Raw genomic sequence first — 19,267 nt, forward strand, 5'->3', positions numbered from 1 at the left:
GAAGCCAGGCGTGGTGGCGCATGCCTTTTATCCCAGCACTCAGGAGGCAGAGGCAGGCGGATCTTAGAGTATGAGGCCAGCCTGGTTTACATAGTGAGTTCCAGGCCAGCTGGAGCTACAGGGAGACCCTGTCTCAAAAAGACCCCCCAAAATGTGTATGAACGTATTGCCTGTATGTGTGTTAAGTGTACCCATGTCATGCAGTGCCTTGGAGGTCAGAAGAGGGCGTCAGATCCTCTAGAACTAGAGTTAAGGATGGTTGTTAGCTATCACGTGGGTGCTGGGAATTGAACTCGGGTCCTCTGCAAGAGCAGTCAGTGCTCTTAACTGCTGAGCCATCTCTCCAGGCCCTATTTTCTAATCTTAATGGGAAACAGAAGGGGTTGGAAACTTCCTGGGCAGGTCTCTTCCTGTTCACACATGGGGTTCACAGACCCATCTTCCCCGTCCCGTCCCAAAAGCAGTGCTATAAAATAAGGGGCACTTTGGGAAAACTCCTGCGCCGCTCTGATCTCCAATAGGGACTTTGGCAGGGCCTCCCTCAGGGCCCTGGGGTGTGAGAGGCTCTGGGCTGACCCTGTACCCAAGCTCCCATCTTCCCATCCTTCAGAATTGCTCTCCCCTGGCCCTGCTGCAGCCGTCGCCACAGAGCTGCCCAGGAAGGAAGGCCTGGTTCATCTGACAGGGTGACCGCAGGTCTCTCCCTCTATTCGGCAGACAAGCCCTGACCAACAGGCCAAGCACAGAGCAACACGGTCCCATGGCTCCCTGTAGTGCTCAGCAGCGACAGTGACCACATTCTGGGCCAGACACTGCAGGGGCCACACAGTTGCTTGTGGCTCACACTGGCCACGTGGCTCTGTCAGTCACCTGACTCTACTTTGGCCCCACAGTCTAAGCCCTCTGGGAAGACACAGGGAGACACAGCTCCAGACCTGCAGGTTGGGATGGTGGCTTGTCCTCTAGGTGACCAGGGACACTGCGCCATCTCCCCATCTCCAGTGTGAGACTCCAGGTGCCAGGAGTCAGGATTCCGCCTGTAAGATCCAGCACCTGCCTCTTATGTGACTGGCTCAGTAGGGCTGGCCTGACACCAGTGATGATGACGATGCTGACCACAGACCAGGACCCACACGGTGGGCAACACTGTCCCCCTGTGGGAACCCTTGCTCAGAGAGGGTAAGCAACCTGCCCCAGCGATCAGCAGCCACGCTGATGGTTATAGTTTCCTGTTGCCTTTGAGGCCAGAGTTGGAGAAGCTGGCTCCTGGTGGCCAGTGAGATTCTGATGCCTTCTGTTGCCCGTCTCTCTTGTCAGTCATACCCAGGACAGACACTGTAACTCAGCACACGCCAGTGACCTAAGACTAACCAGGCTAGGGCTAAGGGTATGCCAGTCCCGTGCATGTTGCTCACAATGGGTATCACACTATATGAATAAGAAGGTGACCAGGGTGGGGGATGACTTCCATCAGCCAGTCCCTTTCTCAAAAAGGTTCCAAAACCCCAGTCGTGCAAATGCGGAACAAGGACCCATCTCATTCCATGGCACCTGCCACACGGTGACAGGACTAGGTGCCCTCTGTCCCTTGTCTATGCAGAGGATGAACCTGGGGTCAGGCAGCCAGTGGGGTAAGGGCACAGTGGTGGGCTTCAGGGATTCAACAGACTGGGTAGGAGACCATTGGGGCATTGGGGGGGATCTTCTGGTTTGCTCTCATCTGCACACAGACACACACACACCAGCCCTGCCCCATCCTTTCATCCACTAGGGAAAACAAAACAGAAGCATCCCGGAGACAGGTGCACTGGCCAGTCAAGGCCCCAAGGGAGCAGCACAGGCTTCCTGAGCTGACCCCGGCTTTGTTGAGTCCCTTTGTCCTCTTTGCCCTGTCTCTGGGCTTTCCCGAGGTGTGGAGGCTGCTTGTGTGCCAACCTTGCCCAGCCCTGCACCCTCGCCCTTTAGGGAACTCAGGGCCGGGGCTGTATGTCGCCTCTGCCATAGATGAGGAAACAGGCTCAGAGTCTCCCCTCATGTGCCGCCTGCTCCACAGAGACCGGCTTTCCTCCACATCCCATGGAGTCTGTCTAGAAACTACCTTGGGTCCCATGTTCTTGTTCCTAATACCTGGGATCTGGTGACAGGGTGCATATGATGTCAGGTCTGTGGCAGGTCCCCCATAGGGCTCATGTCTCTAGTTTCCAAACCCTCAGCCAAAAACTTATCTGGGACCTGACGGGGTTGTCACAAGCACCCCAGCCCAGGTTGCCCGTCATCTACCAGGGACAGCAAAGTGAAGCAACTTCCTAGAAGTTAGTCCACTGGATGCCTGGGGGTCTGCATGGACGTCGGCCCACAGCCCATGCCAGTCTTCTGGCTGCAGCTTCCCAGATTTCCTTGAAGCAAGCAGTGTAGGAGAACTTAACAGGCCACACCCACCGCTCCAGTCACTACCCAGTGATGTTTCTGGGGGTGGGAAGGGTTAAAACAGGGCAGCTTCAGACCTCAGTACTGAGTAGACATTATGCCCTTTCTCTGGGCCTTTGAAAAGACATCTTGTTTCCTCCAGACGTCACGGGTGACAGGTATCCCACCAAAAGGCCCAGTTGACATCTGTGCTCTGCGCTGTGATCAAAGGTTGTGGAGAACCAAGCACGTGGACAAACCTTCAATCACAACAAGGTCCGAGGGCTGAGGTCCGTGACCTGGAGCTGACCTGGAAACTCAGCCAGCCCGCATCTGGCATCCTCCAGATGGCAACAAATATCCTCCCAAGTCCACTGGCACTGGAGCCCGAGGCCTATGCAGGAGCTTCCCAGCCCAGGACTCCCAGGGAGGGGTGGCAGAGGACTCAGGCCTCCAATGCCCCCTGACACCCTGGCAAAGTCGTCCAATAACTGAGCCACAGAGCCTAGAGGCACAGGCCTAGGGATTCCTACAGGGCACATCCTCCAGCCTGGGCACATGGCTCCCATCTGCAGCCTCTTGACTCCTGTGGTCTGCTGACTCCCACAGCCTCTCTGGGACCAGCCCAAACTCCCTGGCTTGCCTCTGTGATGTCTACAGAGTCCACACCTGAGTCCCTTATCCAGCCCGGAGAGTCCCAGACAGCACTGATACCTAGAGATGCCCAGAAATCCACCCAACACTCACCCACAGCCACCTCCGCACCTGTTCCTTAGGGCCTGGTGTCCCCTCTGAAGCAGCTGCGGGCCAAAGTGTCAAGTCACACGTGAGCCCCTCACAGGGGCCCATAGCTGTTCCATCCCCTGAAACAGAGTCTCCTGGGGCCTACGCGGAACCTCAGCCACAGGACTGGGCCAGCGAGGTCTTTTCCAGCCCACTGCCCAGTCCCATACTGAGGGTGCTAACCAGCCGGTGTCCCACACATCATGCCAATGGACTGGCAGCATTCTCTACCGATCAGCGCTTACAGGAATAAAACACATTTAGATGCACATAACAGACCAGGTACTCACTCCCTGGTCTGTGACCTCTCGGCTCCCTCCTGCCCTGTTTGAGTGGAGGCAACAGATGCCCAAACCCCCTTAGATCATTTCTTTGGATGAGCTCTACCCATGGCCACCTTCTGAGGACCTCTGAGGAACCCCAAGGCTCCATGGGAACCGCCGGGGAAACACCCACACACACCTCCAACTGGGCGGCGCACGGTCAGCCAGCGCAGGCCGCCGACACCCCGGGTGACCGAGGCAGCCAGGGCCCTGCCCAGCCCAAGCGCCTACCTGGACGCGGCGATCTCGGCCTTCTGCTTGGCGATGGTGGCCGCCCGCTCGGCCGCCTCCACCGCGCGGTCCACCTTCTCCCGGATCTTGCTGGCCCGCAGCGGGATGAGGTTCTTGCGCTTGCCGTGTCTACAGAGTCCACACCTGGGTCCCTTATCCAGCCCGGAGAGTCCCAGGCAGCACTGATACCTAGAGATGCCCAGAAATCCACCCAACACTCACCCGCAGCCACCTCCACACCTGTTCCTTAGGGCCTGGTGTCCCCTCTGAAGCAGCTGCCGGCCAAAGCGTCAAGTCACACGTGAGCCCCTCACGAGGGCCCATAGCTGTTCCATCCCCTGAAACAGAGTCTCCTGGGGCCTATGCGGAACCTCAGCCACAGGACTGGGCCAGCAGGTCTTTTCCAGCCCACTGCCCAGTCCCATACTGAGGGTGCTAACCAGCCGGTGTCCCACACATCATGCCAATGGACCGGCAGCATTCTCTACCGATCAGCGCTTACAGGAATAAAACACATTTAGATGCACATAACAGACCAGGTACTCACTCCCTGGTCTGTGACCTCTCGGCTCCCTCCTGCCCTGTTTGAGTGGAGGCAACAGATGCCCAAACCCCCTTAGATCATTTCTTTGGATGAGCTCTACCCATGGCCACCTTCTGAGGACCTCTGAGGAACCCCAAGGCTCCATGGGAACCGCCGGGGAAACACCCACACACACCTCCAACTGGGCGGCGCACGGTCAGCCAGCGCAGGCCGCCGACACCCCGGGTGACCGAGGCAGCCAGGGCCCTGCCCAGCCCAAGCGCCTACCTGGACGCGGCGATCTCGGCCTTCTGCTTGGCGATGGTGGCCGCCCGCTCGGCCGCCTCCACCGCGCGGTCCACCTTCTCCCGGATCTTGCTGGCCCGCAGCGGGATGAGGTTCTTGCGCTTGCCGCCCACCAGCACGTTCTGCTTGTACTTGCCCTCCTCCTTGGTGCCGTCGGGGAAGGTCATGCACCCGTAGCCGTGCCGCCGGTTGCTCACCCACTCGCCCTCGTACTTGAGCCCGTCGGAGCGCTGGCTCACGCCGAAGCCCGAGCGCTTGTCGGTCTTCCACTCGCCCACGTAGGTCTCGGTGGTGGTGGCGTCGATGTCGTCCTCGATGACGGCCAGCTCGGCCTCCGCCTCGCCCAGGCTGATGGTGGAGTGGATGTCGCTGGCCGTGGAGCTCACGGTGCTCATGCCCGCCTCGCTGCGGAACGAGCTCTGCTTGCTGCGCTGGCTGGCCAGGCTGCTCTTGGACTCCGACTTGCGCAGCTTCAGGCCGCTGAGCAGCGAGCGCCGGAACAGGCCCTTCTTCTTGCCCTTCAGGACCTCGGAGTCGCTGTGCGCCACCAGCACGAAGCCGCCGCGGGACACGGCCGGGCTGCCGGCCACCGCCGGGGACGCGTCGGGGTGCAGCGCCGCGCCGTTGGTGTGCTCGCTGCGCAACGAGTTGATGGACGTCCTCAGGGGCGAGCGGATGACGGCGGCCATGCCGTACGGGACGCTCTGCCGCACGCCGTAGCCCTGGCGCATGCCGCCGGCCCACTGGCCCTGGTAGGTCCCTGCGGAGGCAAAGGGGAGACGGTGAACGCGCGGGGGCGGTGGGGGGCGCGGGCCGCACGGCGCACCCGTGGGTCCGCCCGACCTCCCAGGACAGAGGTGAGGCCCGGCCGGGTGTCCCTGGGGCGGAAGGGGACGACCTCACTCATGGCCATTTTTGCGGCTGGAGTCGGAGACTAGGGAGGTCTGCACACAGTGCAGAGGAGGAGAGTTCAAAGACCCAGGGAGCCCCTCCAGAGGGAGGCCAGGGAGGGGGCAAGCGCGGCCTGTGGAATGATCTAGACACAGGTTGGTCCTTAAGGACAGCTTTGCCTCCGGGGAAGTGAGGTCCCCGTGCCGAAAGCATTCCAGGTCTGGCAGCCTTCTCAGTGGAGACGCCCCAGAAGAGCTTGACGTCCATGGGGAAGGGCACTGAGATTAGCAGACCACACGACAGGAGGTGGAGTCAGGAGCACAAACGGACGTGTAGTCTTGTCATCACTGCACTTGGGGACCACAGGAGCCCCACCCAAGTCAACAATGGCCACCAACACCATGGACCATTAGTCAGCCATGAAAAGGAAGCTGCACCTCCTCCAGGGTGCACCCCTGACATCACAGAAGTGAAAACAGACCTTCACAGTTAGTCAACAATGGCCACCAACACCACGGACCATTAGTCAGCCATGAAAAGGAAGCCCTCCAGGGTGCACCCCTGACATCACAGAAGTGAAAACAGACCTTCACAGTTCCACTTCCTGGGCTTGGAGGAGTCAGAGCAGAGACAGGGAGGAAGGGGATGCAGCCAGGGGCCGGGACAGGAGTGCAGGGTGCACACTACTCAGTGGGGACCATGTTTCCATTAGGGACCATGGAAAAGCTCCAGTGTAGATAGCAACCATGTCGCTACCCATTTAATGCCATCAAACATCACACTGAAAAGTAGCTAAAGAGTGGGTGTGGTGGCACAGCCCCACAGCCCCAGCACTCAGGAGGCTGAGACAGGAGGGTCGCTTGACCCCAGGAATTCAAGGTCAGCCTGGGCAACACTGCAAAACTCCTTCACAAAGTAAGAAGTGGATAAAATTGTAACTTAAAAAATATTCATAGGGCTGGAGAGATGGCTCAGCAGTTAAGAGCACTGGCTGCTCTTGCAGAGGGCCCGGGTTCAATTCCCAGCTCCCACATGGTGGTTAACAACTGTCTGTAACTCCACTTCCCAGAGATCCGACAGCCTCTTCTGACCTCCACAGGCATTGCATGACATGGTGCACTTACACACATGCAGGCAATATACTCACACACATAAAAAAATAAAAATAATAAAGAAATTCATGTGGGTACTTGTGTGTGTGCACGTGTGTGGAGGCCAGAGGTCCACGTTGTGTCCTCTGCATTGCTGTTTTCCACCTTAATTTCTAAGTTTTTTTTTCAAGTTTTATCACGTGTATGTGTAGGTAGGGGTTGTACAGGGGAGTGCAGGTGTCCACAGAGACCAGAGGCATCAGATCCCCTGGCGCTGGAGTTACAGGCAGCTGTAAGTTACCTGACGTGGTCCTAGGAGCTGAACCCAGGTCCCCTCCAAGAACAGTATGCACTCTTAACCACTGAGCCATCTCTCCGGGCCCTCCATATTTTTGTTTGTTTTTGTAATTTTGAAACAGGGTCTCCCTCTAGCCCCAGTTGGCCTGGAACTCACTACATAGACATAGCTGGCCTGGATCTCACCGAGATCCTCCTGCCTCTGCCTCCCAAATGTTGAGATTAAAGGTGTGCACCACCATACTGGGCTTCCACCTTAGTTTTTGAGACATGGTCTCTCGCTGAACCAGAAGCTCAACAGTTCGGCTGGACTGACCAGCCAGCGGACTCCAGGGGATCCGCTTTGCTCGGCCTCCTCAGTGCTGGGATCACAGGCATGCGCTGGCACACCTGGCTTTCTCCATGGGTGCTGGGGCTAGAACTCGGGTTTTCATGCCTGTGTGACAAGCACCCTACCCCAGGGCCATCTCCCAGTCCCCAGGTATCACAAAGGCACAATAATGTAACAAGGGAAACAATCAGACCCAGGCTCTCATCTGGATCCTTATTACTGTGTGACTTTAGGCAAGTTTCTGGAGCTCTCTGATCCTCAGTCTCCCTATCTACAGACCAGACAAAGAAGTCCTCACAGCATGGGCCACTGTGAAGGCCAATGTGACACATAGGTGACCCGGACCAGGGATCCCAGCAGAAGGGTTCACCTCCTGGGGGAGAGCTCTCTCAACCTTCTGCAGAAGCCCCACCCCCCACCCCCAGGTCGATACCCACAGACATCAGACTGTCAAAGATTTCAGTACAAGGTCGGGCTCTTGTGTGTCCTAAAGAGACACAGCAGCCCAGGACCCTCCTTTGAGCTCTGAAATGGCCCAGAGTCTACAGCAGCTGCCTCTGGCCACATACTCTGCTGTACCCCCTACACTCTGACACCCAGGCCTCCTCCTTCACTTACCTCAGAGATAAATGCAAACCAGTGTGGGGTGCAAGCCAGGCAGTGTCATGGGGGGTCCCCACCCCATCACCACTCCCAGCTGCCTTCACCCACAACCTCCAAATCGGGTGGGTCCTGGCCCTCTGGGCTTGTCTGTCTCTCAGACTGGGGTCATTGTGTCTCCTCTTATTCAAACTGACCCCCGCCCCATCTAGCCCTTCCAAGCCAGCCCAAGTCATGTATCTCCCCAGCCAACAGTCAACAGCCCACACACCAGGCACCTGTACCAAGTATCCACAGGCTCCACTGACCCAGGATAGTGCCAAGTCCCTGCATGGCCCAGAATACACCTTCTTGGCTAACCAGGCACCAAACCCCACACAGCAGGTTCCTAACTCTCTGCTGACGTGCGGCCCCAGTAGAAGCCAAAAGTGCTCCGAGACACCAAGAGGTAGCTATTGGTGCAGGTCAGAGACCGAGCACTTGCCCAGCACACTCGAGGCCCTGGGTTCCATCTCTAGTACATCAAAGAACAGAAAGGGCTGTGGGCGATGACCCACACCTGCCACCCTCGTACTTGTGCGGCTGAGACAGACGGATTGCCACAAGGTTGAGGGCCACTCAGCTACAGGGTGAGGCTCCATTGCAAAAACAAAAGAACAAAGTAGACTGGTCGGCAGCTTGGCAAGGTCTGCTTCTCCATCCGCTAACCAGGATGGGTCTCACAGCGGGGCAGGGCCAGGGAGGAAGGGGAGGGAGGGTGGGATGCAGTGGATCCCATAGGGAACACCATGGATCCCATCCCACCCAGAGGCAGGGGTGACATCCGCATCCCCACTCTGGTCATTTTGTATTCACAAAAGCTGGGCTGAAATGTGAACCAGCCGGGGCAGCAGCTGATCCAGAAATCAGCCCATTCGGCCACAAAGGCTGCTTCACTGGTCTGAGGGCAGGGGTGGGTGCCCTCCTTAGGAGTCTGGGAGCCTTGAGGGCAGGCTGTGAGGATATTCCTCCTGCACTCAGCCTGCCAGGGCCTCCAGCCTGATCTGTGGCCACCCTCATCCCCAAAGGGCAGGTGGCCTGCTGCCGAGGAGCCCTCCATCCACGGAGGGTCAGTGGGACACTTCAGGAGGCTGAGAGGGCAGAGGTGGATGGCTGTCTCTGCCAGCGCACACACAGCACTGAGGATTCAAATTGAGCCTTGTGGGCTTCAGCCAAAGGTGATTTTGCCAACCATTCTGGGAAAATGGCTGCATCTCCGTCACCCAGAGTAAAGAAGACACCAGCGCACTGTCATAGCATGGGGACTGTGCCAGGCAAACCTCTCAGTGGCCAGGAGGATGGAGTGGGTGTTGCCCACACATCCCGAAGCTGGAAATCGCCTGCTGTGCTCGGAAAAGAAACCCAACACCCCCAGGCCCAACCTGACCACCGAGGGGATTTGTAGGGGGTGTAACTAGGTGATATCTGCCACCAGAGATAAATGTCCCAGTGTGTCAGGGAATGAAGGCAGTCCAGGAAGCTGGGGCAACTTGATTAAGCAGGCAGCATAACACATGTTCTTAGAACCTTCTTCCTTTACAGTGGATCATGGACCTCTACCCACCAGCAATGGTGGTGACATGACAGTTCACTGTTTGAATGTCCCACAATCTCCGAAGTCCGAGGGCCCCTCTGCAGTTTCTGTTTTGTTATTTTTGATGCTGACGGTTGAATCTAAGGCCTCGACCCTGTGTTAAACCCTCAGCACTTGTTGCTTTTTAAAATAGCTAATATTCATAAACAATGCCTAACTTTGTCCCACAGACACACTCCTAGAATGAAGCTCTTTGATCACAAGGAAGATTTTTTAAATATTTTATTACTTTTATATGTATGAGTGTTTTGCCCACGTGTGTGTAAGTGTACCCATGTTGTGCAGTGCCCAAGGATGTGAGAAGAGGGTGTCGTATTCCCTTGGAACTGGAGTTAAGGATGGTTGTTAGCTACAATGTGGGTGCTGGGAACCAAACCTGGGTCCTCTGCAAGAGCAGCCAGTGCTCTTAACTACTGAGCCATATCTCCAGCCCCAAGAAAGGTTTCCTTATTAGAGGTGTTTGGTGAGTTATCTCAGAAAAGATCTTGAGAAAGACAAGGTCCCCATATCATCTCCAACCATTTTAAGTACTGTTTTAAAGTCTTTCTTATCCAGTTCTGGAGTCGTGGCTCCTAGAATTAGCTACAGATTGAACTGTGTTCACCCAATTGCTAGGTGAAGATAACCTCTCACCCTGGAACGGAACTGCGTGGACCTACTCTTCAAACAGACGGCTGAGTTAGAAAAGAGGAGGTAGAAAGCAGTGAGGAGGAAATCCCTGGTCACATCCAGGAAGCCCCACATAAGGAGTCCCAGAAAGCAGGGAAGAAACACGATCAAGGCTATGTATGATAGTCTCCTGGAATATGAAGGGCCTGGGTGTCCAGACTGAGGTCCACGGCACAATGCACAACGGCAGGGAGACACAGCAGCAGAAAATTCCAGGCTCTAAACACTTCTGGAAAAAACACAAAAGCAAGCTGCACGTGACACACTGTTCAACTGGGTGGCAGAGGACAGTTCGGCAGCAACGCAGAATCTAGAAATTTGCCCAGCATAGAACTGCCCTCCCACCACGTGCCACAAATTTTGAACAGAAGTGATTTTTGATCAGCAGTCTAAGACAACTTATCAATCAAGTGATCGAGCCACAGAATCTGATCTTCTAAGGCATCCATTTCTCAGAAAGCTACTGCAGGCCATATACCACCAAAATGAGAGGAAACCGGGACAGAGGAAGACATGGGTGATCAAACAGAACAAGGAAGGGGAGCTCCGGGACACGGGTCCGGGTGGAGAGCCAATCTGTAAACAGACTTGAATTTGTGCGACTGATAGAGACTCTGATGGGTTTGAGAGAAAAGCTGCATTGAGAGACTTGTATTGAGCATCTGGGGAACGGGAAAACTGACTGGTGGTTTTAGGAAAACTGTGCAATCAGAAAACAAAGGGTCAGTTACTAACTCAAGCTGAGCCTGGAAAGCGTACACGGGTACATCTCTTGGCTCAGCATAATCAAGTCTTGCAGAGTCACAGAATGGAAAACATTGAGCATGGATTTAATGTTTGAGTTGTGATACGACGTTGAGGTGACTAGGGAAAGGAAGTGACCAAGAGCCTGAAGCTTTCCATCTGCCTTGGCAAGAACTAAGACATGGAACCAACCAACCAAGGAGGGAGTAGAAACGCATGCTTGGAAAGGCAGAGGACAGCCTCTGGAATGGGGCGTTGCAGCTGTGGGAAGGTGACGTACCTGGGTGTCATGGCCCACCTGAGCACCCAGCTATCTGGGTCCACCACTTACTGTCTTAAACTGCCATGACCTCAGAAGGGTTAAAAGTCCTAAAGTGGGAGACAGACTTTGATCAGAGAACTCCCACAGTGGTGATGGTCTTGTGTTTTCTTGTTTTTTTCCACCTGCAGAAACAAGGCTGAAGCTGGGACCTGAGCTTGGCCGGTCTCTCCACCCGGGCGGGGGACACTGGGTCACCCTGTAGCTGTGGGTGTAGGAGGTTGGAGAAGGGCGAGTCAGACAGAAAAGACCAAGGGCAGGTCAGATGTCTTCAGGCACCGAGAAAAAGGAGCCATCAGACCAGTCACAGCGTATAAGACAGGTGTGAAGGTGACCAGAGGGTGGCCACTCAGGGGACACATGCATTGTGTCTGGATAACACAAGCACAGGGTCAGGAGGGGTCACAGGCAAAGCCGGATCCCAGTGGGGCTGCAAGAACGACCCCACATCCGTCCTCAGGCAGTCTGGATGAGAGACTCCACAGGCGATGCACCCAGCATCAGGGATGGTGCCCTGGGAGGAGTCATGTGTGGGCCACCCCAACTCGGAGGACAAGCCTGTGTGAGAGACGGCTGTGTTCCAAGGACCCAGAGGTGGACTTCAAGGCAACACATTGATCATGACCCTCCATGCTCAATGCTGGGGCATCGTGGAAGTTGATCACTGTTCTTACCAAAATGATTCACAGTTTACCTCTCAGGGAGGTTTCAGAGTTAGAGAATAGTCTGTGTCCCTGCAGAGGTCCCAGGGTCTGTGTGTCCCCCCAGAGGTCCCAGGGTCTGTGTGTCCACGGAGGTCCCAGGGTCTGTGTGTCCACGGAGGTCCCAGGGTCTGTGTGTCCCCCCAGAGGTCCTAGGGTCTGTGTCTTCACGGAGGTTCCAGGGTCTGTGTGTCCACAGAGGTCCTAGGGTCTGTGTGTCCACGGAGGTCCCAGGGTCTGTGTGTCCCCCCAGAGGTCCTAGGGTCTGTGTCTTCACGGAGGTTCCAGGGTCTGTGTGTCCACAGAGGTCCTACACAGAGGTCCCAGGGTCTGTGTGCCTAGGGTCTGTGTGTCCATGGAGGTCCCAGGGTCTGTGTGTCCACAGAGGTCCTAGGGTCTGTGTGTCCCCACAGAGGTCCCAGGGTCTGTGTGTCCACGGAGGTCCCAGGGTCTGTGTCCCCGCAGAGGTCCCAGGGTCTCTGTGTCCACGGAGGTCCCAGGGTCTGTGTGTCCACGGAGGTCCTAGGGTCTGTGTGTCCCCATGGAGGTGCTGTGGTCTCTGCACGTCCCAGGGACTCTATGCACTCACACAAGTCTGCAGGTCTCTGTGTCCCCATGGAGGACTCCAGAGATTCGGTGTATCCATGTTGCCCTAGACCTCTTCCATCTGATGGACAGGAAGGAGAGTGGGCTGCTGCAATTCACAGCCTCAGGGGGGCGGAGGCGTGACCCTTGGTGACTCCGAGCTCTATTCACTGAGCTTGCATACTGGTCTGCGATCCTTAGTGTTCAGGGACTCTCCATGGGGAGCTGGACAGTGACCGCAGGGCTGGCCTGGAGTGTGGGTTGGGCACAAAGGGAGAAGGGCAGTAGGTCAGGGGCACTGGCGGATGGGCGCATTGGTGGAAGGATGCTGAGCGTTCACAATGGGCTTCCTGCCCTGCAAGGACAGGACAATGTGCTGGGTAACCCTAGCTCCACTTTACCTTACGACCTTCCTCTAAATACAGATGGGGCTTGGCCTGTGCACCTGCCTCTGGGGGATAGTCTCCATCTAGATGGTGACACCAAAGTAGAACTGTTGGGTGACAAGGAGACTTGACTCCTTGAGAAGCTGCCCCCAGTCACATCTCACCTTCTGCCTTGAAGGGCATAATGGGTTCAGACACGTCTTCCTCATTTCTCCACTAGGAGATAAGAGGGTTCCCACCATGGTGCGCTGCCTCCCCACAGCCTAAAAGCAACACCCGGCCAGTCATGGATTGGAATCTCCAAAACCACAAGCTAAGACAAACCTTTGCTCTTTGTACCTTGATTAATCTCAGGTATTTGTTACAGTCACAGGAAGTTAACTATCACACTTAGAGACCTACCCAAGAGGAAAGAAAGCACAAAGGTACATACAGCTGGCACATGTGAATGTTCACACGTGTTGTCCTTAACAGCCCAAAGACAGAGCAACCTAAACATCTACCCACTGAGGGATGGACAAAGAAATGCAGTCCCCTGGGCAGTGGAATATTACTCAGCTATAAAAAGAAATGACACCCTGACACATGCTACTGTGTGGATGAATCTTGGACACGTGAAGCCAAGCACACAGGCCACACCTGATTTAAAAATGTCTGGAATAGGCAGACAGGGAGCAGACTGGTGGTCACCAGGGGTTGGGGTGAGATGGCAGAGAAGTGATCCTTAGGTGCAGGGTTTCTTCCTGAGGTGCTCAAGATGATTATCAATTGCCTGTGCTGATGGCTCATGACTCCAGGAATAGTCTAGAAACCATCAAGCCCACACTTTAAATGGATGAACTGCACACTGTGTTAATTATGTCAATAAAGCTCTGTATTTTCAAGCCAGGCTTGGTGACGCATGTCTTTTATCCCAGCACTCAGGAGGCAGAGGCAGGTGGATCTCTGTGAGTTCAAGGCCAGCCTGGTCTACATAATAAGTTCCAGGCCAGCTAGGGCTACAGGGAGATCTTGTCCCTCCCCCCCAATAAATGGAACCTCTTCCCCTCTGTGATCAAAGAAACTCCTGGACCTACATGTGGGTGCCCCACCCCGAGTTTCTGGGGTTAGTGTCTACCTTTTCCTGCCCTGGCCATGAGCTCCTATTCCTGACAACCACTGAAATCCCCATCTACTCCAGTGGTGGGAACGCATGGTCTTCCTGTTATTGCCAAGCCCGTGTTTAATAACCTCCATCCCTGTTCTGGGGCTTCATGGCGGACCACCTAAGATAAGGGCTTGCTAGAAAGCCATGCTGCAGCCCAGGGGGATGCCACAGTTGGGCCCCAAACCCCCCACAGAACAACCAAAATCCACCCAGAGGGTCCATGTGGTCCACACAGAGAGGAGGGGCCCAAGGCCAGCTCCAGTCTCCGACTTCAGATGTGGCCTTCACTCAGGAAGAGTAAGGCAGGCAGGTCACCAACATGTGTCTCCTCAGAGAGCATCAGGGGTGACGGGAGAGACCACATTCTGTTTTCACAGGCCTCCACTTGAAGTTCAGCATTTCCTTAAGCTAGAACAGGATCGGACCACAGTGACATCAGTCAGACTTGTACCTGTCCCCATGGAAACAGCACACCCGGTCCCAGTGAGCACAAACATCCTGGGAGAGCTGGCTGCCTTGGCTGAGGAGTCAGGGATCAGCCCCACACCTACCCCACCCGATGTTACAAAAGCCAGCTAAGGAGGCCCGGGGTCAAAGCCAGCAGATGCCTGGAGCCAAGGCCAGTATGGGCCATACCCCCCCACCTGTCCTTACAGCCCCCATGGACACCAGGCTGGGACAGGAACATCTATAGAAGCTGAGGGATGAGCCACAGGGCAGCTCTGATGAGGGAGGTCAGGAAGACCCGGCTCTCAGGCAGACCAGCCTGGCAGGGTCCCCAGAGGCCACCAAGGTCCCCCAGAGGTCCCCTCCAGGCACCCGTTCCCTCTGGCCACTGCCTATCGCCACGAATGAAGGCTTAGGTACCCCTGGGCAGTTGACCTCAGAGGAGAGAAGAAAACAGGGAGGCTTTCTGGAAACTTCCCTCAATTATCACCCTGAGATACAGAGATGCTAAGGACTACAAAAGAAGGGCTGGGAGAACAGCCCCAAGGACTGGCTAGGCAGAGTTCAGGCCTGAGGCAGTCCTAAGCCCATCCCCAAAAGGAGGCCGGCCACCCGAGGGCTCACAGCCCTCCACTGTCCTGCTGGATGTGAACCATCTCCCAAAGTGCCAACTGTAGACAAGGTCACACAGAGATCAGGAGAGCAAGACAAAAGCGGGTCACTGTGCCACCCACAAAACTCCAACTGGCCCTCTCCAAGGCCAAACAAGGGATAGCTCTTCTCAACCAGTCCCAGGCCTGTTCCCTGTGGTCCCTCTAGACAGTGTTGGAGACCCCCCACTGGAGAGCTGCTTCCTGTCTTGGACAGCACCACTCTAAAGTGAATCTCACTGGCTTGGCACCTCCCCCAACACCTCTCCCCCAAAGCCCAAGTCCTCCAGGGTCCCCTCCCAACACCCCCTCACTCCAGGGCCCAATTTTTACCCACAGTGGTGCCTGCGGGTGTGACCCGAGGGCAGGAGCCTGAAGGCATTCTGGGATTTTCTATGGAGGGCTCTCGGCAACTGTCAGAAGTTGGGCATCTCTCTGAGATGGGAGGGGAAGGCCTGGGGTGGGTCTGCTGGCCATCCTGGAAGGCAAGCTCAAGTCCCCACCTCCCGGGGCCCAGGCTGGAGACGGCCCTGTGGGGAGTTGGCTCTGCTTGCTGGTACTTGGGCACCCAGTTTCCATTGACCACTAACAGTCCTGATGGGTTCGTCCTGGGATTGGAAACTGGGGTAGGCAAAGGGTACCCTAAAGCCATAGGGCACCCAGCTCACAGCCTGGTGGTCTTAGGGACTCACTGTTAAGGCTGTGCCTGCAGCCAGTGACACTGTGGGCCATAGCTGTGTCTCTGGACCCCAGGCTTGGCTCCTCCACAACAGGCTGGGCACCTCCCAGGCTGCCAGGCAGTGACCACCATGGCACAGATGGGTCAGAACACAAAGCAGGGTAGAGCGAAATCTACAAAATGGGGTCCTGACAGGACTGACTCACCCCCTCCCAGAACCCACCTCTACCCCCACCTCTGTCTCCTGCTCCCTGCCTCCCCGTTCCTGGCTCACTGCTACCTCCCCAGGGCCCACACAGCTTTTCTCTTTGCTGATCTTCAGCTAATGGTATGCTGCTCCTGCAGGCTCCCCCTACCCCGCCCCCAGGTCACCGTGGTGCTGGCTGCCTCTGCCACTGTGGTCTCTGCCATTCTCTCTCAAATATACACAGTTAAGTCCCTTCAGAACTCTGAGCATGACGCAAGTCCCTTGAGCACGGAGATGACCAGGTAGGAGCCGCAGGTGACTGATACGGCTCCTTTAAGAATTGGGGTGGCTCCACACAGGAGGGGAAGTGGGACAGGGGTGCAGAGGGTCTGGCTCAGGCTCCTCCTGTGGGCTGGCAGGCCTGCCTATCCTGGGGACCGCCTCCTGACCACTCAGCTCCAGCTTCGCCAGCATCAAGCAAGGAACCATGAGGACTGACCAACACAGGCTCCAAGAGGTAGCCCTGGGCTCTGTGCACCCATCCCCAGAGCAGCTGGTTCTGTGGTACACACTCAGCTCATGTAGGGGTCCAGTTTCCCTCGGATCCCCCTGAATACCAGTCACAGCCTCTAAGGACAGGTCAAGCTGGATGCCACCCTGACTGCAGATTCTCTGAGCTAGGGGCATGACCCTGGGTCTATCACTTTAAGCATTTACTAAGCACCCACTGTGTGCCTGGCACGTACTGGGGAAACATGTGATCTCTGGTAGTCGACTGACAGAAAATCCCAGAAGCCAGGAAGACAAATAACGTGGAGTTAAGATGGGCAAGGAGCTGGAGACGCTGATGACAGCAGATGCCCAGTAAGAAGGGGACGGCAGCACCCAGCACTGCAGGAGGGCAAACAGAGCCGCATCGAGATGCGTTCACACCCCCTGGGCTAGTCAGGACAGACAGCAACGGCACGAGACAGCACAAGAGGCTAGGGATGAAGACGGAGTAATTGAAGCCCTCACGCTCTGCAGGATGGGACACCACAGCCTCTACGGACACAGTCGGACAGTTCCTCAAAAGGTGAGACCCAGTCACCCCACAGGGCCCTGCAAGTCCATTCCTGGTACCCCCAAGAAAACAGAAAATAGACACCCCTCCCCTCATACACGTGCTCACAACACAATGCACTACAGCCAGGGGATGGGAACAGTTCAAAGGCCCGATAAGGAAGGGACCAACGTAAGGTGTCCAACACAAAGGAGCACTGAGACAGAAAAAGGAGCGAAGCACTGGTATGTTACGTGCATATGCTCAGTGAAGGGGCCGGTCAGTCACAGCCGGGCGTGGTGGCACAGGCCTGTAGTCCCAGCACTGGGAGGCAGAGGCAGGCGGAGCTCTGTGAGTTCGAAGCCAGCCTGGTCTACATAGTGAGTTCCACGCCAGCTGGGGCTACCGAAAAAGGGGAGGGGCAGTCACATAAAGATGCACATGCGTGATCCCACACATGTAAAATGTCCAGAGCCTACCCCCCCATCTCAAATTCAGGGGACAGGAAGCAGGTTGGTGGTCGTAGGCCATGGAAGGTGCAGAGATGGCTGGATCTCACCGGTGGTCTGCGCAGGACTCAGGTGGCCGAGGCAGGAGAATTGCCACAGGTTTGAGGTCAGCCTAGGCTACAATGAGACTGTGTCTCCAAACAAAACAAAAATGTTCTCAAACTAGGGCTGGGGAATTAGAATGCTCACCTTGCACAAGGACCTGAGTTGAACCCCAGAACCCACACAAAAAGTCACGCACAGAAGCATCCATGTGTAAGCTCATTCTCAGGAGGCAGAACACCTGTGGTTGAACTCTGACCTGCACATGTTTCATGTGTGTGCACAAACACATACACATACACAAAAAAGAAAAAAGTTCTCAGACTAGTGCTGAGTAGTCCCAACCCTATGAATAGTCTAAAGACTAAACTGTATATTTTTAAAGAATTAATTTTTTTGCCAGGTGTGGTGGTGCACGCCTTTAATCTCAGCACTTGGGAGGCAGAGGCAGGCAGATCTCTGTGAGTTCGAGGCCAGCCTGGTCTACATAGTGAGTTTGAGGCCAGCTGGGGCTATAGGGAGACCCTGTTTCAAAAAGACCCCCCAAAAAAGAATGAATTTTTACGTGGGTTATATCTCAATAAAAACATTAGCACAAATTTTATCAAAATACCCAGCACTTGGGAGGCAGAGGCAGGCAGAGCTCTGTGAATTTGAGCCTGTCTGGTCTGCACAGTGAGTGCTAGGGCTAAAACAGTGAGACCCTGTTTAAAAAACAAACAAAAGGAGCTAGAAAGATAGCTTAGCAGTTAAAAACACTGGCTGCTCTTACAGAAGACCCAGGTTCAATTCTGAGCACCCACATGGTGGCTAACAACCATAACTCAAGCTCCAGGGGATCTGACACCCTCTTACTTCCACGGGCACTGTACACACGTGGTGCACTTACATACATGCAGGTAATACACTCATGCACATAAAATATAAATAAATAAACTAAAATACCATTTGCCCCTCTCAGTGCAGGCCCGATACACACCAACCAGTGAGTTTGCTGGGCTCTAAACACTCCCCCAGGGCTGCGATTCCTGCCTATGAGGGTCCTCTGGCCTCCTTCAGGGCTGGAAGCCCTACCTGGGGAAGCCGACCACCCTTTCTCCTAAAATGTCCACTTCTCCTTCCCAGGGGCAACAGAGAGGAGATGGAAGCCTCTGGGCTTCCATAGGCATGGCAGCAGCAGAGGGGCTCCACTGCCCAGCCCTGAGCACAGCGAGTCTGAGCAGACCTGTCCAGATTCCTCCAGGCAGCCAGGACCTGATGACTCATAAGTGCACACTGCTGCGCCCCAGCTTCCCACTTACACTGCCTCGTGGGGCCTCAGCTGCCTGCCTGAAAAGTAAGGGACATTCTTGCTGGGAGACTACACGGCAAAGGCCCTGGAAGCTCCCAGCACACTCCTGATACATCCCAGATTGGGAGCATTCACGTCCATGCAGGGCTGAGGATGGGGTGGAGGCCCAAGCAAGGTGCTGGGTATCCTGTGCAGCCCGGAGGGAATGGGGTGTGGGAGATGTGGGATGAGTTCCCCACCAGAGACCAGCCTGCCTCTGCTTCACAGACACCACAGCTACCACTCTGATTCCTTATCTGCAAAGCAAGGGTAACCTCCATCAGGTGACCCTCATCAGGAAATACCATCAGGGGTCAGTGGAGATGGTGTGGGAACCAGTTGGGCCTGGCTGCCCACCAGCCACATGACCTCAGCAAGCCACCCAACCTCTGACCCTCACTCTTCTCATCTATTA

At 55.6% G+C, this 19,267-nt stretch overlaps 1 protein-coding gene across 1 annotated transcript in view; it reads right to left on the reverse strand.

The window, feature by feature from the left end:
* The window catches only part of Jph3 (junctophilin 3), a 68,648-nt gene that overhangs the window by 40,731 nt on the left and 8,650 nt on the right, over window positions 1-19,267 (reverse strand). Inside the window, exons 2-3 of the mRNA XM_008840564.1 lie at window positions 4,641-5,332; window positions 3,744-3,829 (exon numbers count right to left, since the gene is read on the reverse strand). Of these exons, the coding sequence (XP_008838786.1) occupies window positions 3,744-3,829; window positions 4,641-5,332 (778 nt within the window). The remainder of the gene's footprint in view (window positions 1-3,743; window positions 3,830-4,640; window positions 5,333-19,267) is intronic.

Source organism: Nannospalax galili, unplaced genomic scaffold (genome assembly GCF_000622305.1).
Source record: "Nannospalax galili isolate Female #2095 unplaced genomic scaffold, S.galili_v1.0 scaffold459, whole genome shotgun sequence".
NCBI lineage: Eukaryota > Metazoa > Chordata > Mammalia > Rodentia > Spalacidae > Nannospalax > Nannospalax galili.